Source organism: Sardina pilchardus, chromosome 15 (genome assembly GCF_963854185.1).
Source record: "Sardina pilchardus chromosome 15, fSarPil1.1, whole genome shotgun sequence".
NCBI lineage: Eukaryota > Metazoa > Chordata > Actinopteri > Clupeiformes > Clupeidae > Sardina > Sardina pilchardus.
Window position 1 is genome coordinate 12,736,354 of NC_085008.1, and position 20,521 is coordinate 12,756,874.

The 20,521-nt window shown below is 40.3% G+C and overlaps 2 protein-coding genes across 2 annotated transcripts in view; one reads left to right on the forward strand and one right to left on the reverse strand.

Annotated features, from left to right (window-relative positions):
• Nucleotides 1-400: 400 nt before the first annotated feature.
• On the reverse strand, nucleotides 401-10,951 carry tm2d1 (TM2 domain containing 1). Its single transcript, XM_062515613.1, has 7 exons — nucleotides 10,743-10,951; nucleotides 8,921-8,994; nucleotides 7,515-7,623; nucleotides 7,230-7,321; nucleotides 5,686-5,759; nucleotides 2,128-2,248; nucleotides 401-1,358 (listed from the first exon to the last, which is right to left on the reverse strand). Exons 1-6 carry the CDS (start codon nucleotides 10,874-10,876, stop codon nucleotides 2,138-2,140), a joined length of 594 nt encoding a protein of 197 aa, XP_062371597.1. The 5' UTR covers nucleotides 10,877-10,951; the 3' UTR covers nucleotides 401-1,358; nucleotides 2,128-2,137.
• A 154-nt stretch (nucleotides 10,952-11,105) lies between these two features.
• Nucleotides 11,106-20,521, forward strand: part of patj (PATJ crumbs cell polarity complex component) — a 64,593-nt gene continuing 55,177 nt past the window's right edge. Inside the window, exons 1-8 of the mRNA XM_062515614.1 lie at nucleotides 11,106-11,311; nucleotides 11,707-11,741; nucleotides 12,126-12,171; nucleotides 12,387-12,565; nucleotides 16,778-16,963; nucleotides 17,160-17,299; nucleotides 18,435-18,603; nucleotides 19,596-19,724. Coding sequence (XP_062371598.1) covers nucleotides 12,150-12,171; nucleotides 12,387-12,565; nucleotides 16,778-16,963; nucleotides 17,160-17,299; nucleotides 18,435-18,603; nucleotides 19,596-19,724 — 825 coding nt within the window. The 5' untranslated portion in view covers nucleotides 11,106-11,311; nucleotides 11,707-11,741; nucleotides 12,126-12,149. The remainder of the gene's footprint in view (nucleotides 11,312-11,706; nucleotides 11,742-12,125; nucleotides 12,172-12,386; nucleotides 12,566-16,777; nucleotides 16,964-17,159; nucleotides 17,300-18,434; nucleotides 18,604-19,595; nucleotides 19,725-20,521) is intronic.

Genomic DNA, 20,521 nt, shown 5'->3' on the forward strand with positions numbered 1-20,521 from the left:
TAAAAAATATCCCTTCTTTCTCAGCTTATTTGATATGTTAGGAGGATACATATACCTCTCTCTTTTCTATGTGTGCAACACCTAGGCGGTGTCTCAAACCACCTACTTGGAGACTTCAAATACTTTAGAAATACATAGTTTATGTACAGTATACGGTGCAGACATTGAGACAATGCTAACTATCAAGAAGTGGGCAGCAGCTTTCATCAGTGCTGTTGGTGGTTTGCTATGTTTTTGGTTGTTAGCTCAATGGTAGGACTAAAGCTCCATTAGCTTTCTTTAACATAAGAGTTATCAATGCTATCATATGGATTAGATGTAAAAGATTTGTTTGATAGAGTAAGTTATGCTTGAGAAATGGACTAAATAAAATAATTATTGTGAGTGTGACATAAAACAATGACAATCCAACAATTTATTGTAATAAATAACAAAAAGCTGCACAGTAGCCTCGCAGCCATACAATCCACACGAAACCAACAAACGCCCAGTTAATCATGTCATCTTAATGTCTCTTGAAGACATTCCTTGAGAACTGTAAACATAGTTTGCTTCCTCCCCACAAAGCAGAATCATATTAACACATAAAATGAAGACAGTGTGTACAAGAACATCAATATTTTCTATTTACCAACACACTATGATCCCTTCTATTTTAGGGCTGTCAAGTATCAGCACATCATGATCTCCTTCACTGGCAGACTTCATCATTTAATTGGTTGTTTTTGGCAAAGCTAAATCTACTGTGCATTTAAAAGATCAAATTTTATTTATTCCTTATAAGCACTTTTTTCATAGAACTATGTCTGACTGGCAGCGATATAATTTAGCCAATCGGGATTCATGTGTGAAAGCAATTATAGTGTCTGTACAAAGTAGTCCATGTCGGTGAACAACAACATAATGAACTGTGTATATTTTATGATTCTCAGATGAAATAATTGAACTAGGCTATAAATTGTTGATATTCATAACTTGGTACACTGGTAAAAAAAAGTATACAGAGTTCAGAGATACAAATGAATGGAGGTGAATGAAATTATGCAAGGTAGGAATTAAAGAGACATAAAAGTATGACATTTTGAGACGTTTTCTTTTGGGTCTTTCACACTGCTCTCAAGTCAGTCCACATAGTCATTCTATTATTCAGAATATATACAACACAGTATTTACATAGAAACCAGACCCTGTCTAGCTGTAAGAGCAGCACTGCATCTTAAGAAATCCACTGCCCAGTCCAGCATCACTGCCCTTCAATGCGAATTCCCATCAAAGACATTTGCAGAAAAAGAGCTCTGGCGGTATTCCTGGGAAAACCAGTCTACCAATCGGCCTATGGATTTGTGAACATTCTCCACCTGGAATGATAAGAAAATGTTTGTACAACATTATTTTCTATCATTATGAATACAAAAAAGTGCTAGAATACCAGTTTATAGAACTGAAGAAAAACAAAGCACAAATATACTATATAATTTCGGCTGGGAAGGTAAGACCAAGAGAACAAAATTTGAGGGCAGTGGTCATGTTAAGCACCCACAGACCCTACTAAGTGCAGCCTCACGACTCTTTCTCATGAAAGTCAAAGGTCTGTGTTTGCTCCACTGCCTGACATTTAACCACCTTCTAAATGAGGTAGATGCTCGGGGCAGCGAGGAGCTGAGGGACAGAAAAAGTGTGACAAAGATACAGGAGGAAGATACAGGAGGGAGCAAAATGCTTATCAAGATAAAAATGATTATACAGGTAAAATGGGAGCAGAAAAAAAGTGCAACTGAGGACTAGAAAGGATAAAGCAGAGTTAAAATATGTAAAGTACAGAAGTTAAAGGTGCCTTTGACACTACCTTTAACCTTTTTTTATGAAACCCATCTATTTATTACTAAATTAATACAACCATGGTTACATGCTATGAGAGGGAATGGTTGCCCAGTCTGAAGACTTTCACAGCAATTGTAGACAGCTCTACGTACGGCTTACAGTACAAGGACTTTTCTGATCACATCAACTGATGCATTACGGCAGAAGCTTCCACTGGAGACTTTTCCATTAGTTTTGCATGTATACATACAGTATATGTTGTCATCAGATGAAGATTGGAATTATGAGACATTACACATTACTCACATGTTTCTTTTCATAAGGAGAGCTGTGTTCTTCTATAGGTCTCATTTGTGATGGAGAGATGAACCAGCCGAGCTCCATAGTAATCCACAATGTAGTCTGATCCATCAGATGGCCCTACAATCTGAGAGTGCACAAATCTGTGTTAACTGAACCAACGAGAAAGGCATACAGTACATCACATGTTGCATGCAAATTCCATTTTATCGCAGTATTCTCTAAGATTGCGCTCTATGATATCAATCAGAGGTGGCAGTGGAGTACACACATGTCCTGTTCATCCATTTGACAGCCTCATCCATGATCAGAGGTACTGTAAGGTGGAAAAGTCCAGCTTCAGAAAGTAAAAGTCCAATCATGTATTGGTTCTATCTCTGCACTTAACACAGGTGATCTTATCAATTAGCTGCTCTCCCTGGCTGAAGAGTTGTGCTTATTAGAATTGACTGATTTAAATGCATGGTTGGCACAGATATGTGGTACTGTAGGACTTTTACTTTCTGAAGCTGGACATTTCCACCTCTATCCGCGATTCACCGTTTTTAAGATCTGAGCAACAGCATTTAATCTGAGAAACAGAGGGAGACGGTAGGGACTTGTAAGAGAAGTGAATAGGCCAGCCGAGTATCAGTATAGTGAGTGAACCGGTGAACCACTTTCTCTGCTTTATAGGCCACATGTTAGCTGTTGAAGTTATTGATTAAATGATATCCGCCACCAAAGTGCATCAGACCACTGGGAAATGCTCAGCTTTTGCCAATCCAACTAATACAATGATGCCTTATGCCTTCTCGCAGACTACTTGGATCTGAAACTAGACAATTTCCTCAATCTACCTCAATGCCTATTTGCCATGGGGAAAGGGTAGAACATTCCTCAATGACACATTGTTTAAATTAAAACGGTACTGTCTGCAATTCTGCAATAGTTGCACTCCTGCCTTCTTCTAAAGCAACGTGCAGGTTAAAACATCAAGTCTATGCATTTCCACCCTTTCCAGATCAACCTGCAGAGGAAATTAAAATGTGCCAACAGGTTAATCTGACTTCACCTATGCCAATGCCAGTCCATTCTCATCGCTGACCTATTTCTACTTTGTAGGATTATTGGTGGTGTGGTGATTTAAAGACAGCTATCTGCATCTTGGTAAGTTAAAGCCAGAGCAATGCATCCTTATATTTGAGAGAAGTGGGCTTGCGTTGAAGTGGTGTATGAGAGGTAGTTTTTGTGCTGCGTGATTTGCATCGGCGTTTCCCAAGTTGGAGTGTATCTTGTAAGCGAATATGGACGAGAAGTTTTTTTGCCCCAGTGCACCTAAATATTTTTCCATAGTCACACATTGTCATTTGTATAGTTTACATCTTACAAGTTCAAATAATAAAGCTTGTTTAGGTTAATTTGCTTAAATGATAAAACAACAACTACAAAAACACCGTAAGGGATAAAATGCAGTGGAAATGAATAGGCTAGTCTAGATATGGCTTGTATACAATCTAAAACTCCAAGTCATTAACTCATCTGACCCATTTGTTTACTTTATTTTATGTTGTCCCATTACATCTCAAATACATTGTGTCAAACGCACAAGAATATCCCGAAGGCATATTTTCAACTAGATGCTGACATTCAACCCATACATGAACAGCCCTGCTTTTCTCCAAGTGGGTGGTTCCGATGGTCAGAGATGGAAACACTGTGTATGTGTGTGAATGTGTGTGTGTGTGTGTGTGTGTGTGTGTGTGTGTGTATGTATGTGTGTGTGTATGTGTGTGTGTGTGTGTGTGGTGTGTGTGTGTGTGTGTGTGTGTGTGTGAGAGAGAGATAAAAGACATCTGAAACTCTGAACACACCACACCACCATGAAGAAGGCTGAGGTGAAGTGTATGAAAAAAAAAGAGCAGCCAGTGAAACAGACAGTGGAGTGATTCTGGATTAGTCAAGATTAGCACTCAACTGGCTAGAGACCAACACCAGCCAACTCTTCCTGCTCCGATAATACAGCAGGATGTGGGCAACTGTGGACATTTATCTTGCTCCTTAGCTCCTTATCTACTCGGAATTGTCCAGCTAAGGGAATGACTGCATGTGTTTTGTGGTGGTGTTGGGAGTGGGTAAGTTAGTTCCAAAAAGTGATTCCAACACAGCCCTTCTTCAGGAAAATCTGTTACACTGTCCAATATTCTCCCGATTTCCTCTCCTAAAATCTCAGTCTATACATTCTTCTCTTCTTTTTAGCGCAGTTAAAATGGAAGGAATTACATGGACTCCTGATGTCATACTGATGTCTGAAACAATAACATTCTGTTCCAGGCAGGGAAATTACCCTTAAGGTAAGCAAGTACCACAGCAAAAATAATGGTCTTCTTGAGGGAGCAATATGCAGTACTAATACACATCAAATATCTCATTAAATGAATCTGAGCAGCACACAACTAATACAGAGTGTAAGTGTTGACTCTTCGCGCTAGTGGCACCGTTCACAAGGACTAACTCTCTCAAAGCCCAGAGTAAGACATCAAGAGATGAATAAGCTGCAGTTCTTCACACAAATAGTAAGCTCAAAAGCTTCTATTGTCATCAGCAGACATTAACAAAAGGAACAGTGTCTTAATGTCTGGACATCAAAGGGGGGTACAATGAACAGTGACAAAATAAACATTAACCCATAACCCGAAGTAATTAATTCACAAATGTATACAGAGGCCTAAGGAAGCAAGACATAACTGATTCATAACCACTCAGGCGGAGGAATGCATGGGTAGTACACAAACAAACACAGGAACAATTTACTGGACTGACAGAATGAGTATTTGTGCAGAAACTATCCACTGCATAGTAACACAAATCAAAAACAAATGATCCCTTCAATCATGGTCATGTGTACAAACATTTGATTCTACAGCATGCTTTTCCTACACTTTCCTGTACTTTTAATCTCTGTTAACAGACATCATATACTACAGAAAAGAAGATGTTGCAACCTAGGTCGGGGGTCTCTAATCGATGCCGGGCCATTGGCTGATCCTACCAGTCCAACAAAACAACAACAACAACAACAACAACAACAACAACAACAACATATTCTATAAGAAGCAACTGCTTTCTGTTTCTAGAGCATATGATTTCTCTGCAGCATTTCATAAAGGAACCGTATGTAGGATTCTGGCCAAAACTGGTACCGCAATCACTTTCAAAATACTGTAGTAGTGTATTTTTTTGCCTAAGGCACTGACCCCAACAGTAAAGTAAATTAACGAAATGTCACAGCTTAGGTAGGTTAGCAGCAATCAATCAGAGGAACTGTTCGACAGATATGCGACCTGCCCACCCACCCACACTCACACACGCTCCTGCGATCTATAGATAAATAATTTGTTGCTGTGCAGCCACATCATCACTGCAACTAGCAGCCATGTCTGGCTACTTACCTACTTAAAGAATTTTTATTTTCTGTGTTGATCTTGACTTAATGGACCGGACAAAAATAATATTATCCCCGTAGGCCTTGTTCTTTTTTTTTTTTAGTTCTTTTTCAGATAAGAGAGAGGCAGCATTACTCACTTGCATGGCAATTAGCATGAAATCCACCAAGCTGCCAATTCCACAGAAACCCACAGTGCAGAACTTCAGCAGACCTGAGAAGACAAGGATGGAGGTTAAGCAAAGGTATGGGGAAAGCCACAGCCTTCTGGATCACAACTCACTTCCAACTAGGGTTGCAAAGGGGCGGAACATTTCCGGTAAATTCCCGGAAACTTTCTGGAAATTTTCCATGGGAAGTTAAGATGGAGAATTTTGGAAATATTCCAAATTGGAATTTTTTTTATGGAATTACAGGAAATTAGGGAATTGATCGGAATTTACAGGAATTACATTCATACAAACTGCTTCATATACAAACCTAAATATCAACATTTTGTTTTATAAAAAGGAATATAATTCATTCATTCATGTTTTTGCTTAATGTAGTAGCCTATATGAAGCTAGCTAGCACGCTAGCGGTCACATTCTCTACCTATGGTTTACTAGCATGCTAAGCTCACCGTCAGAGCTGTCTATTCTCTCAAGTTTGTTTTTTACTAGCAGCTTACATTAGCTAGCCAAGACTGCCATGAACACTGACTGAATTCAACTTGTTACAAAAATGTTTAATGAATTTATTTTAATCCTCGGTTGGCCAAAAAATACCGACATTACATATGACCCCAAACCTCACAGATTGTGCTTATTTTAAACGTGCTAAGCTAAATCAGACCAGTAATATGACCATATGATTATTAACCATCCCATTAGAGCTAATGCAAAATTACGTTCTCCTATTTGAATGCGGACAAAAGTGATGACACGCCTAGAACTGGGCAACTCTGTTCGCACACTTCCCCCAGTTTCCCACTAATTATTCCCACGTGAGATAACGTTTACAATCACGTTTTCACTGGGAAAAATAGGTTTCCTATATGTCCAGTAGCATAATGTTGATTGCTGTGTACATGTGATTGACGTGTGTGCAGGGTAGAAATTCAACTGAATTTGCATTAAATCAGGTTGTTCTAACTAATATTATGCTGACAGATGGGGTTTTTCAATTACATTTAGGTCTCTGTTATATACTTGCCAGATAAAAAAATCCATGAAAAAAAGCAAGTTGTGCCAGGTGTAAGATAGAAAAAAACGTTTATAAGTATGTTTACTTTTCTCTTATTTTGTCCATATATTTATACTATAACTGTTACTGATATTATACTATGCTTACATTTTCTCTTTATTGTCCATATTTACTGCTGGTTGCTAGACTTTGACTTAACCCCTGCACTGTTGGACTTATTGGCACTACCACCATGACACACACCTCATACTGAATCACTGGGTCAGTCAGTCCCTGCCTCGTCACTGCGAGTGCTTATACATCCTTAGTACATTCATGTAGATCCTTGTTTAAGTATCTTTAGTATATTTTACTGTTGTTTCTAGTCATGTGGATTTGTTATTTTATCATACTGTTTACATTGTAGTGTGTGTTAAGCTACTGGGACCTTGAATTTAACCTTGGGGATCAATAAAGTGTCTGTGTCTGTATGTCTCAGGTATGCCCATTGTTGACTTACCTAAGGCTGGATACCCAAGGTAGAATCTATCTGCCCCAATCCATCCAAGGAAGAGAGACAAAGCTACAGCAACTTTGTAAGAGTATCCTCTCCTGAGAAAGATGGCATATAAAAACCTATAAATGTTTATCTAATCATTTTTTATTTTAAACTTAAACTCAATTCTGAAGCCCTGTATACTCTGCAAAATATGTATAAAATAGGCAATGGCAGCCCACAATGAAATAATAATGAAATGGATTGAGGACAATTAATTCCCTGACGTTACAAGGAAAATTAACTTACACATTCCTGCAGGGAATACTTCTGTTGAAACCAACTTCTTCTCCACTGAATTTAAATCTTGTCCCATTGGATAGTAGGCAGGTTACATTTGGGGCTGGTTTACACTCCACTGTGAACAAGCGCGATCAGTTATTTATATGGCAGGTTGTAAAAAAACATAAAAAAAGCCATGCAAAAAACAAACCAGACAAAATCCAGGATTAAATCATGGACCATCCTACTAGTTAGTGGCACACAATTCAAAGGTGAGCGTCTACAATGGAATAGGGGGCATTAGTGTCTATGGCAGGGGTTCCCAAAATATTTGGGTCCAAGGGGGGGCAGAACATTTTCTGAGGACCCACTCATAATCATATCAATTAAGTATGCAATATTTCTGAAATGGTGGCCTGGTTCACAACCCTGTTTTTTCTCTGGGAGGTATGTGACTTGGTCTTTGGTTCGTTTTGGATTTTGCATCACAAATAAGATAATCAGCAGTAAGCATGCATCTTGGTGACCTGAGTGAAGTGATTCAAGTTAAATGTTAATGTGGGTGGGAACTTCATTTAAAGCTGATTATTTTGAAAACCACTGGCCTATGGCATTAGCAGCGTGCACATTCTATACCAATTTCTACTCAATAGTACTCGGTGACCTCGAGAAACGGAGATCGATGTGGAAAAAATGTTAATTTCTCCTTTAAACATTGGGGGAGAGTGATTAGCTAATTGCATTAGTTGAAACTGCAATTTCAATTAAAAATCGACTGGTTTTGAAGCCCTACACACAAACATATCAACATACATAACAAAACATTCAATGAAATCTCCAGCGATTTTTAACACAGCTGATCATATTCCCGGAATACTGCCGGTCGGAAAACAATAGGTGTGCTGTCTGATGCAAATGGCAAGACAAGCAGCTAAAGCAGACAGAGTGCTTACAAGCTACAAGCTTACACACACTGGCTTACAAGCTTACAAGCCATTTCCACAGAGACCAAAACATTACATGTATGTTTATTTCAAACAATCGTGTCAGATAGCACCGATGGGGCTTTAGTATGGACTTTAGGCTGTATGAAGCAACGGAGGAAAGTAGGTAGGTTGACAGCCTTGGCTACACATGATTTGTACTGAACTTTCACAATTACTGGGTTAAACACGCACAGTGGTGACATGACAAGGTAATGACCCTGTTCATGTTGCACAGCACTTGTCATGGCATTTTGAGTCTGTTAGGAGGCACAAAAGCATGGCTTATTAAATGAACCCATAGCATAGCTTGTAAGCACTTTTGCCATTATTTGGCATCAGACAACACCGCTTTTTTCCCAAGTTCTTTTTCCGACCGACGGTGTTCCTTGAATATGATCAGCTCTGTGTTAAAAATGGCTGGGGTTCTGCTTTAAGAATTTGACTCACCCCATGCAACTAAGTCTTTGCATGATTCTGGTTCCTGTGTTGCATCATTTATTTTTGGATCCACACAAAGATACCTGATCCAAGTTAAGGTCATGTTCTTTAACACGGTCACAGAATCAATTAATGCAATAAATAAAATGATCAATTTACATGTACTTGTAGCAGAGAGAGAGCAGTGAGTGACCAAACCAGGTCTTGAACCTAGGTCTCCAGGGTACTAAATGTGTAGCTTGACCGCAATACCAAAGTGCCAGGCTCGTTGGTATAGCAGTCAGAGCATATACTCAACCGTAGTGACAGCACTCCGTCACATTGCCCTCCACTTGGGGAAGCCTGCCCATGTGCTGCACGCACATTGGCATCCTTCACGCATCCACCAGCCTTACTTCTCCCATTCCAGGGTGTCCCAGACACATGCTTCACCCATCTCTGGGGTCCCTCACACCAATGTTGACAAATCCTAGGGGTCCTTAATACGGCTTAGACACGCCTCCAATGACCTCATGGCAAGCCATTCTACTTATGACACAATACATCATGAAGGGAGAGAGTGACTCCACCCAGTCTTGAACCCAGGTCTCCAGGGTACTAAAAATGCCAAAGAACCAGGCTCCTTGGTATGGCAGTCAGAGTGCACACTCCATCACATAAAAAAAATCCAACCTAAAATCATAAAATCAAAACAACTGATAGCAAGCCAATGCTGTACTGTGTGAATAAGAGTGTCATGATTTTAAATTTCACGGTGTCACTAACCAACTGTTCCAGGGGTTAGAGTTAGGATTGGTATAGTTGACAAGTGATACAAGACAGTGTGGTGGGACAGTAGGCAGGTGGCACAAGACAGTGGTGGAGGACAGTTGGCAAGTGTCACAAGACTGCCGTGGGACAGTGGTGCAGGCCAATAGGCGAGTGACACGGGACAGTGGTGTGGGAGAGTAGGCGAGAGCAGTGGGCAAGTGGCTTGAAACAGTGGGCAACTGTTGCAGCCAGGATATATGACGCAGTCAGAGTTGTCCTTTTAACCAGTGTCTGAAATCAACTAGGCTGATCTGCTGATCGGCTTCCCAGTGGTCTCTGCCCAAATAGATTGCTGACTTCAGATCTGTGCATCCAGAGCTCTACAGAGGCACCAAAAATGACTGTACAAGAACAGATTCACTGCTTTACCTCAAGAGAGTACTAACTGCCCCATGAATTTACTGTTGACTACTTATCTTTTCCTTGTCTATGTTAAAGGCTTTGTGTAGACATTTAGTGATCGAAAATCACTACATAGCCTATATAAATAGGTTTTATCCTAACGGTACTATCAAAAACATGTAACAGTCGCCCTGTTCCGATTATGTATACAGTCGAAATGCTGCATGTGAATGCTGTTTAATGTTAGCCACGTTAATGGAGTCACATCAAGTTAAAATAGTGGAAACATGTTTAACTAAGGTTTCAATACCACATCTACCATGAGTGCTGCCAGAGAATGTCTAATAAGGGAGACGTTACCGCAAACCACACTATGAATGAAAGCATGATAAGCATCACAAAATCAGCTGCGTCTTCTAAACAGTTTCCTATAACGTTAGCTATATTGACTTTCCGATCACCCCATGTCTGCAAATATAGACCTGCCATACGTAAAAGTATGTTAGTAAGTTATTAATGTGTTACTTGGTAACATTATAGTACAAGTAACATCTATAAGGTCTTTTTAGTTTTTACATAATGATCTACGAAGCTAGCTAGCTAGCTAGCTACTTCGTTAGCAACTCTGCGCCAGTCAAGCTGTTAGCCATAAACAACAAAATTGATTAATGAAGGATATTGTCCCAGATGTAGATTTTCGCAGATGTCGATGTCACTGGCGCGGCTTCCTTGTAATGTCCCGCATAGAGAAAGAGTAATGATAGTAAACAAAAACCAGGACTGTTCAGGCACCCTTGTACACGGAGGAGCCATGATGGAAATGTTGTATCACGTGACGAAAGACGCTCTTAAAGACGCACTGCACGAGGACAAATATGTCTCTAATATCTTAACATAAATGGGAACCAAAGGTGTCCAACTCCACACCTCAAATACATTATATATGTGTGCAACGTTAGACTGTGTGTCTGACCAGAAAACGTTTCTTTCAGCCGTAGTTATTGCCCAGCTGTGATTAAGTCAAACGGGTTAACGTTTAACTAATGCATGCATAGTCATATCTTAGTTGCATGGCGAGCCGACCAGCTAGCCAAATATGAGGGCAAACGACCAATATTTAGAATTAAATAGCATTATATCATCAGAATAACGTTATTCGACCAGAGCCAGCAGATTCGACCTCATGATTAGCCTCCATTTGAATGATTCTACTTCGTCAGTTAACCTAGTAATTAGTTTACCAAGCAGGTAATGCGACTTTCACTGTTGATTCAGTTGGGGGGCTACTTTAGCGTTAAAATGAATCTTTAACGTTTCACCTGTTGTGCTTATGATCATAGCTAGCTCCTAACAGTATCGTTTCTGTCTGTCTTTTAAGTTTGCATTACTGCTTTTGCATTACTTTGCAATAAGACAACTTTACCTTAGTGTCTGCTATAATATATCGTGAGGGGTCCTGTAACAATATAAATCAGTTGGCAAATTAATTACCAAGTTAGCCAACATCAGTGTTGTTATTGCACCTGCTAGACATGACTCGTCAAACAATATTTTCTAAGCGGGTTATCAAATTACAACTCTAATGCTAGTTTCGTTCCCCGCCCTAACTTTACCCCTGGGATCTCCTGCACTTCCTGTTTAAGGTGAGGTGCCTACGTTTTCAACTTCTGTCGGCCAGGTAAGGTACTCAAAATAATAACGTATGTTTTCGATTGTGAGGGTTCAAATAATGTCATTTAATTCCCTTCTCCTTCATATCTTGGTTTCGTTGTAATGTCTTCCAGGTTTTCTCTAAAAGTTATACTATCAGATGTCACCAAGTTAACGTTTACTCTTATGATCAAGTGGTTACGCTAATGCATTAAAACATACTGAAATTGAGGCCTTTTTAAAAAAATTAAGTGTCGTTTAGGCTACTACATTGTTGTCATGTCATTGTCATGTGAGGACTTGACCAAAGTAATCAGAGTTCTTTGAATCTGATGTGCTATGTAGAACTCAGGTTGAGCTAATACGTCCTAGCTTGCTAGATATAATCTAAACCTCGATTTCCTTTCTTTAGCACCATTCACCGATTGGAAGCAGAATGTTAGAAAATGTTCCTACAGGTAGGCCTTGTAAAGGTGACAAAATATTGTCATTGATGTAATCGCATTTTTTGTAGAAACATCACATTGTAGCCTATTCATGAAGACTCCACACTAACGCTACAAGTGCATCAAACACTCATTTTGTTTTTATAACCTATCACAGTTTGTGTGTGTTTTTGTTCTTGTATTTCTACTTTTTTTGTGAACTGTACTGTACATTTTTGTGTTCAAAGTCTCATCAGCAGAGCGTCAGCAGGTGCTTCAAGCTCTTGAACGTCTGCAGTTGAAACTGGTGCAGCAGGAGGAGTGGACCCATAGTGACAGACTTGGTGCCTTAAGAGATGCTTTGCAGAGTCCACTGCTGGGACACATCCTCACCCTGCAGCACTCCGTCAAGCAGCTCAGAGACCAGGTGTGTTTGCACATGCTGAAGTATGAGTAATATCCCCACATGTTGTTTTTATGTGTGATGTGAAAGTTGCGCTTTGACATTTGGCTGAACTGTATATAACACTCGCCTGTTCCTATCATCAATACTTTGTATTCCTTTCACTTTCCTTCGACTTGTCTTTGCTTCTATGAACACTTTCCCTCTATTTTTTATTATTATGCTGTCCTCTCTCTACGAAAGCTGATGGCAAATCCATATTCTATGTTCATATGTCTATTGTTCCATTGTAATCAACATGCATGGACGTGCCAGTTTGAATGTACATTTTAACAATTGACACGCCTGATGGATCAATTGGCTTACCAGGAAATCAGTTCTATAGGCTTATTTAGATATAGTCCACCATGTAAGTTATCAGGGCTCAGCCTCGGAGCCAGAGAGCAACGAGTGGGGGGGCTATGAGCATCGACGGGGGGGGGGCACCTGTCGGGGGGGGCAAAATACTGCAAAATATCTACTACAGAGCACTCTGTTTGGGGGGGCACAGAGACCTGTTTGGGGGGGCCTGGACCCCTATGGCCCCCCCCTGACGCCGAGCCTGTCAGGGCTGTCTGTCACAAACCCCAGGAAAGGGGTACACTTCAGATTAGTACCCCCTTTGACCTTCAGTGTGCACATTTGATGGTTGGTGTGTCCCAACCTCAGCTGAGACCAAACCTACCGGTATGCCCTTGGGAAAGTTATTTTCTATTTATGTTGTACAGGCAATCAGATTGCACCTCTCTTCTGCGCTGTTGAAGCAAATTGCAGGGGCAGTGGGTTTAAGATAGAATGGTTGTTCATTGAGACTCAACGCCTCTCTTGTCAGTCAGTCATCAGTCAGTCTCTGCAGTAGATCTAAAAAGTAGCCTTATCAACTAAAGCAGCATTTTTGTCTGTATTACCAGTGGTGTTTATGTAAGGGATAATGTATTGTCTGCCGGTATTTGCGAGACAACGTCTTACATGGAAGCTACTGTACACCAGGCGCGTAACTGAAGCATTCCGTTCACGTTGCATCTGCTACAACAATTAGCTTCCACTATAAATAATGGAAGTATCTGCACCAGATGTGATAGTGGCACGTACATTAAACAAAATAGATCAGTCTTATAAAAATGGATTTTATGTGTCGCAAACAGAACACTTCAGTAGCTTCCTTGTAACTGTAGCTGACTTTCACCTCCAATGGAATTTCCGTGTAATTATTGAATGTGTCTCTAAATGCAGGCATAGCCCTTTTAGTCATCTAAACACATTTGGCCACTAGCCAATAGTGTAAAGTTTTAAAAGTGAAAATCTCAGAAGACAATGGCCACAAATACATTTTATAACATTTCAAACTGTTTGATGGTTTACTGGCACATAACTTACCATTCAGACACATCCATGGCAAAATGAGCTGGTTGCGGTTCTTGTGGTGCTTCTGTCTCCTCCTCAGATTCAGGGTCATATAACATTACGAAGTAAGTTAACATTTTCTACAATAAACTACATCAACGCAATAATATGCGGAGTGAAACTGGACTGGGGCTAATAACCTCTGACTAGTTCAGAATCAGAATCAGCTTTATTGGTCAGGTTTGCGTAAACAAACAAGGAATTTGTCTCCATTTAATCTTCTGCTTATTATTAAATTGCAGTGTGAGCCAGGGGGAGAACACGTCGGCAGGATCATTTAAAAGGCAACCACAACTACATTTGTGCTTCTGCCCTGATTCTGGTGCAGTGGCGGCAATTATTTTGCTGCTGGTGTGGTGGGCTGCTGCTACAAAATAAACATAACAGATTCACTGGTAGTATAATTTGGCTAAGTGAGGCAGTTTGTGTCTCTAATGCTATGACCTTATCACCTCAGGGATTAAACAGGGAGTCTTTCAGGCACAGCAAGGGAAATGTACACTTGAAGATTAGAATTTAATTGAAAGTGAATTTTCTTATGTGTCAGTGGGCTTAACGGTTTGGAAAATACCACCTGAAGAAGCATAAGGCTGGCGCAAGACATTGACCCACCCATGGATATTCATATTCAGCAGGAGTTTTTATTGATGCAAGCAAGAAAAAAAAGTCATCACAAGAAGCAATCCACATACCAAATTAAGATAATAGCAGTAACAGAACCTTGCCTTCATATTCTAAGTGCTTGGAAGGTCAGACAAGTGCCAATGAAAGCGTCGGTTGAAAATCCATTGTGTATAAAGCCTGTGGTGAAAGCTTTTTTGTGCCCGTGTTTGGATCTATCAAGCCCTAATATCTACTGTCTTGTTTGAGTAACTGCCTTGTTTGAGATATATTGATGGAATGGCATGGAACTTGCTCTGTCAGCCTAGGCTGAATAAGCCAGAGACAGATACGTTTCCACGATCTGAGTCTAAAGGTCATTAATACATTACCTGTTTAGGACCTGCAAGAGCCGTGTTGGAATGTATTGATCCCGTGCTCCCTTTGCCTTCTCTTGTATAGGTGGCTGTGGCTTTTAAAAGTGATGTTATAATAAGCCCTACACATATTACTCCACCGTGAGAATGTTGTACAATACATCCTTGACAATGCAAGCATGTTAGAGGTGCTGCATTCCTCACTTAGATTGCACGATTCTGCTTTGTCATTAAAAGTATGAGAATAAAAGTTTAATAAAAGGATGTGATTTAATCAGGAAGTTAATCAGCTTTTATTTGGTCGTTGATGTCATTGATGCAGTATATTTGTAAGTGCCGGAAATGGTAAGGTCATGGGTTGGTAGACTGTACATTCGCTACGATCTAACTGCAAAACAATGCAGTAAATGCAAAAAAGTAAAAATTACAATACTTACAATTATAATATTTATACTGCTTCTCATATTATCTATGAGAAGCAGTTGTTACCCGTGCTTGCTCCCCTGTGTATGATTTTGTTTGCTCTAATTAGTGTGTTTGCTGAAAGTTTTTACCTCCGCCAAGGAGGTTATGTTTTCACCAGGGTTTGTTCTTCTGTTTGTTAGCAAGATAACTCAAACTTATGGATGGATTTCAATGACATTTTCTGGAAAGGTTATAATAACCCAAGGAAGAAACTATTAAGAAATGATTTTGGGAGTGATCCGTATCACCGTCTGGATGCAGTAGGCGATTATGAGTTCGCTTGGCGGAGGTTTGCACTCTCTGAGTGCTTTTAGTTCGTTCAAGTGATGTGTTATCCTGTAAGGGTTGTATGAGAAGTAGATGTTATCCATGCTTGTTCCCCTGTTTTTGTTTTTGTTTGCTCTAATTAGTGTGCTTGCTGAAAGTTTTCTTATTATTATTCCCGGGGTCCCTTATATTCCATCCGCTCCTGCCACTAGACCAGGATTTAAAATCGCCATCAGACCAACTTTGGAAGGTTCGGTCAGTACTGGTGTAGGTTGTAGATTAGATTAGATTCAACTTTATTGTCATTGTGCAGAGTACAAGTACAGAGACAGCGAAATGCAGAGCGTCTACCTAGAAGTGCAAAAATAGGCACCATTGCTCATCTGTCCATCATAGACCTCTGAAGTTCACCTACAAAAAAGCTGCCATCTTTGATGTCTGGTGTCTTGCGTTTTTTCCTGTGGGAAAATAACATGGGGTATTTGAATTATCGCTCCTGTTAGTGGGGTCAAAGAAGTCTGTTATGCACACGTTTTGCTTAACGCACTTTTCTCCTCTTCCTTCAAATGGCTCTTGTGATCTTCTGTACCTTAATATGGCAAACTTAGATTTTTGCTACCCCAGAGCTAACTTGCAATGCAACTAGCCATAGGTAGTTAGCTTCAATTAACATCCGGATCTCCTTACTGTATATATGGGCATTGGGCAAAGATGGCATTTTTGGCTCTTTTTCTGTAGCCGAATTTCAGAGGTCGTATAAAACCTGTCCAGATGATTTGATTGGTTTGCTGATCTTCACATGGGTATTGAAGCTGGTTAATGGAGCGATGTCAGACCGATTAAATTCGTCTGGCTTCCAGGCTACTGTAGGTATACGTGCGCTTTTCCCCTCTGTACTAGCAGTATACACACAAGCTCTTGTGATGCGGTAGTGCGGTATACAATGAAATTATGTTGATGACCGCAAGGTGACTTATCATATATTTTTGCTGATTATGTGCTTAATTTGAACAGTAAGTGGGTACTATATACAGTACAAATCAGTACATTACAGTACATTTCTCTGTTCCCCTTTCTTTGCCAGTTGAATCGTTTGCCTCCGGACACCAGCAGTGAGTTCAGCTTTTCTCGTAAAGGTCAGCTCATTTTCAGCGCCAGTTGTCCTCCGAGCAGTGGGGGTTCTATCAGTTCCAATGGCACAAGCTTATCATCTGTGGCTAGTTTGCACTCTGCACAGCAACTTCAGATGTGGATCCAAGCAGCTGCTAAGGTATCGAGGAAGTGTGTTTTTTACCAGCTGTGTTTTTCTGTATTCTTTTCCAGCCATATATTCTATCACTCTTTTTTCATTTTAGTTAATTTTTTTAAATACATTTATTTTTAATGTAATGCTTTATAACTGTTGCCTAAGTTGTTAATACATAAACATGAACTATTGTGTGAAGAGTTGGGCTATTTCTTCACAGGGGAGGAAGACTGAGCATGTCCGCCTACCAAAGCCCGTGTCAGGAGGTCTGGGCTTCAGTGTAGTGGGCCTAAGACCTGAGGGAGTAGGCAGCCATGGTGTCTTCATTAGACAGATACAAACAGGAAGCATTGCTGACAGGTAACTCAGACCACTATTATGCTTGTTTTGATACTGAACTGAACTTCAGTTTGTAAGATTGTTTTGGGAACCTTTTAGTGGTTCCTCTTTGTGGCTCAGATCACCCCAGTGTGTAAATGTGTTCATTGTGGACCACCTACCCAGCTGTACATGATTGATGATCGAGCAGTCAAAAAGAGTGCACCGTGACACCTTTCATCTTAAGCAATGTTCAGGCTACCGGGCTAAAGGGCCATTCACATCAAGTGTATGGATATGGTTAACGATAGCGATAACTATAACCATAATGATAAAAGCATCCACGCTGACCAACGATAAGCAAAGTCTCTCCTTGTGCTAATGAGTAGTGCGTTTCCACAACGAGGAACAACAGATGAAAAAAGTTTGGATTGGCCTGCGTGTGCCGGTGGCAGAGCTAGACATCGTTCGGCTGAGGAGAGCAACGGACAGGCATATGCTACCACCCGACCGTTGCGCTGCTCAGGCGAACGACGTCTAGCTCTGCTCAACTCAGCTCTGGAATCTTTGCTTATGAGGGTGTGCTTTCTTACAGTGGAAAACGAACACCCAGTGCCAAAATCAAGTAGAATCGAGTTGAATCGAGTTGAGCTGATGCCGTGCATGGAGAGCCCCATTACACACTTAAAGCCTTTTTCCACCGACAGAAAACTGGCTCCGTTCCCCTTCGCGAACCAACATTTGGACTGTTCAAAGCATTTTGAGCAATCAAAAGGTTCGAAATGTGGCACCTTGGTTCAGAACTTGAACCAGAAAAGAGTTGTCTTTTCCTGCGAACAGGAGTGGGCGTTAAGAGGGGAGAAGGCTAAAAGCTTGAGTTTTCCATCCATATCAACTGTTACTATGAGTAAACAAAACTAGCTAATATTACACTGTACACATTACACATTAACACCCATTGTTAATGGTGGAAATGTGTGCTGGTTCGCTAGATACAGTAGCACCAATGTTCAAAGAATTGAAACCGGTTCAAGAATTGGTTCTCTCTCGGTAAAAAACACCTTTATCGAAAAGTTAAGAAACTACTGATATTGCAGAGCACAGAATAAGACCATATAGCAAGCCAATGCTGAAAAAAACATAATAACATTCAACTTGTGTGTGCTTCACCCTCTAGGAGCGAGAGACTTCGGGAGAATGACCAGATCCTGGCCATTAATGGAATGCCTCTAGATGAAAATGTGACGCAACACAAGGCCCTTAGTCTACTGCAACAGCAAAGGGAGTATGTTGAGCTCATTGTGGCAAGGGACAAGGTTTCCGCAGCAGGAGGATCCATTGATACGGTAATCCCCCAAATAGCCCAAATCTGCACTAGAGAAGGATACTGTGCTCCTGGAAATGTTTCAGACCATTTGAAGTTTGCCACAATATGTTTCAGACTCATTTTAAAATGGATTCAGTTTTTTCTCCTCAACCTACACACAATAATACTTCAATACTCCACAAAAAGCAGGTGATTGGAGTGTTTTCTAAATGTATTAAAAAAATATAAAAGGCTAGAGCTCTGGTGCATCCTACTGCTATCAGTGGTCATTGAGACGTGTCTACAACTTCACTGGAGTCCACCTTTGCCTAAATTAATTCATCGGAAATTACAAGGAGAGGCACACATCTCTCTCTATATAAGGTCTCATAGTTGATGGTGTACGTCAGAGTGAAAACTAAGCCATGAGGTTGAGAGAATTGTTGGTAGACCCTGCGAGACAGGATTGTGTCACAACATCCTGGAACAGCCAGTAAGATTCTGCAGCAGTCTATTGCCAAATCCAGTAGTGAGAGAATGTTGATAATCCTGTTTTCTTTGGGGAACTGTAGTCCACATTTATCCTTACCCAGATGTTTCCATAAATCAATTAGCTAACAAGGAGAATTAATCACCTCAGTACTGCTAATACAATGTGTATAATACAATGTTTATTTGTATTATAATAATACAATTATACAATGCAATCACCGTAGTTGGTTTGTGACAGCCACAGCTACTTCTGCTGTTTCTTGCTCACCTGCCTCCAATCCCAGCCCCACCTTTGTTTTTGTTTTGTTTTATGTCTTTCTCCCTCCGTCTCTTTTCTATTGCCTTATATATATATATATATATATATATATATATATATATAATAACAATAAAGTATAAATAAAGTTTGCAATAAAGTAGTAAAAAAAATGAAAACTTAGATTCATAGACTGACTCTACTCATAGACTCATAGTTGCGCGGTCAAGTCAGTAATATCTAAAAAGACTGTAGTGTCACCCATCTCCACCTTCTCTCTGCAGGAACAGTGGGACCACGTTGAGGAGATCGAGTTGGTGAATGATGGCTCAGGGTTGGGCTTCGGCATCGTGGGAGGCAAAGCCACAGGTGTAGTCGTGAGAACACTGGTCCCCAACAGTGTGGCCCACAAGGTTTGTGCTTTTTTAATTTACCCACCTTTTATACCAAAACAATATAGACTACATCATAGACGGACATGTTATTTGCTTCACTCTAGAGGGTTAAATCCCATAAATCTCCATAGCATATTTGGAGAGACCTGAAGATGCCAGTTCACAGAAACTGTCCATTCAAACCTTTCAGAGCTTATGGGCACCTTCACAGTAATAATCACAGTCTGGTTTGGTCCAGTTAAATGGACCCATGGTGAAGGCAGCCTAAGAGTATCTACCAGAAAGAATAGGGCAAACCTATCCATATCCACATGTGCAAAGCATATAGAGTCTCAAGGACTTATAAATACAGTACTGAATGAGGGTTTGTGTACATCATTTGCATTCTAAAAACTTTCACTTGATCATTGATGGTGAAAAGTTCTCAAAATATATTGTAGTTTTATGTTGATTTTAAGATAGTCTTTAGAATTGTAGGTGGTTTCTTGGTAATCTACCAAAGACTAGTTAATAGTTGTTCATCAAATTATGCCCCCACTGTAGGGACACACGGGGAACAAATAGCATGTCAGCTGTTGTGGAAGTTTAAACTCTGCTTAAAAGCTTAATATCTGAATTCAAAAGAGCACTCAGTATTTAATCCACTCCTGGTCTTCTTTACAGCCCCCACATCATAGTTTCTGTCCACCCTGTTCACAGACACAAAACCCTCCTTGTTCATAGGGCGCAGCTCAACATTTCATACATCACTGAATCTCATGCTCCAAAAAGCTCTTAAAATCAACCCTTTGTTGTTGATGGCACTTGATGATTTT

What these genes read in the sequence shown, in the direction of transcription:
- tm2d1 (XM_062515613.1), bottom strand. Translation starts at nt 10,876, where the DNA reads ATGGCTCCTCCGTGTACAAGGGTGCCTGAACAGTCCTGGTTTTTGTTT. An exon ending in CAAAGACTTAGTTGCATGGG is followed by an intron (nt 7,624 to 8,920) that starts GTGAGTCAAATT and finishes GCTTGTTCACAG; the next exon opens with TGGAGTGTAAACCAGCCCCA. An exon ending in TCATGCTAATTGCCATGCAA is followed by an intron (nt 2,249 to 5,685) that starts GTGAGTAATGCT and finishes GTGCACTCTCAG; the next exon opens with ATTGTAGGGCCATCTGATGG.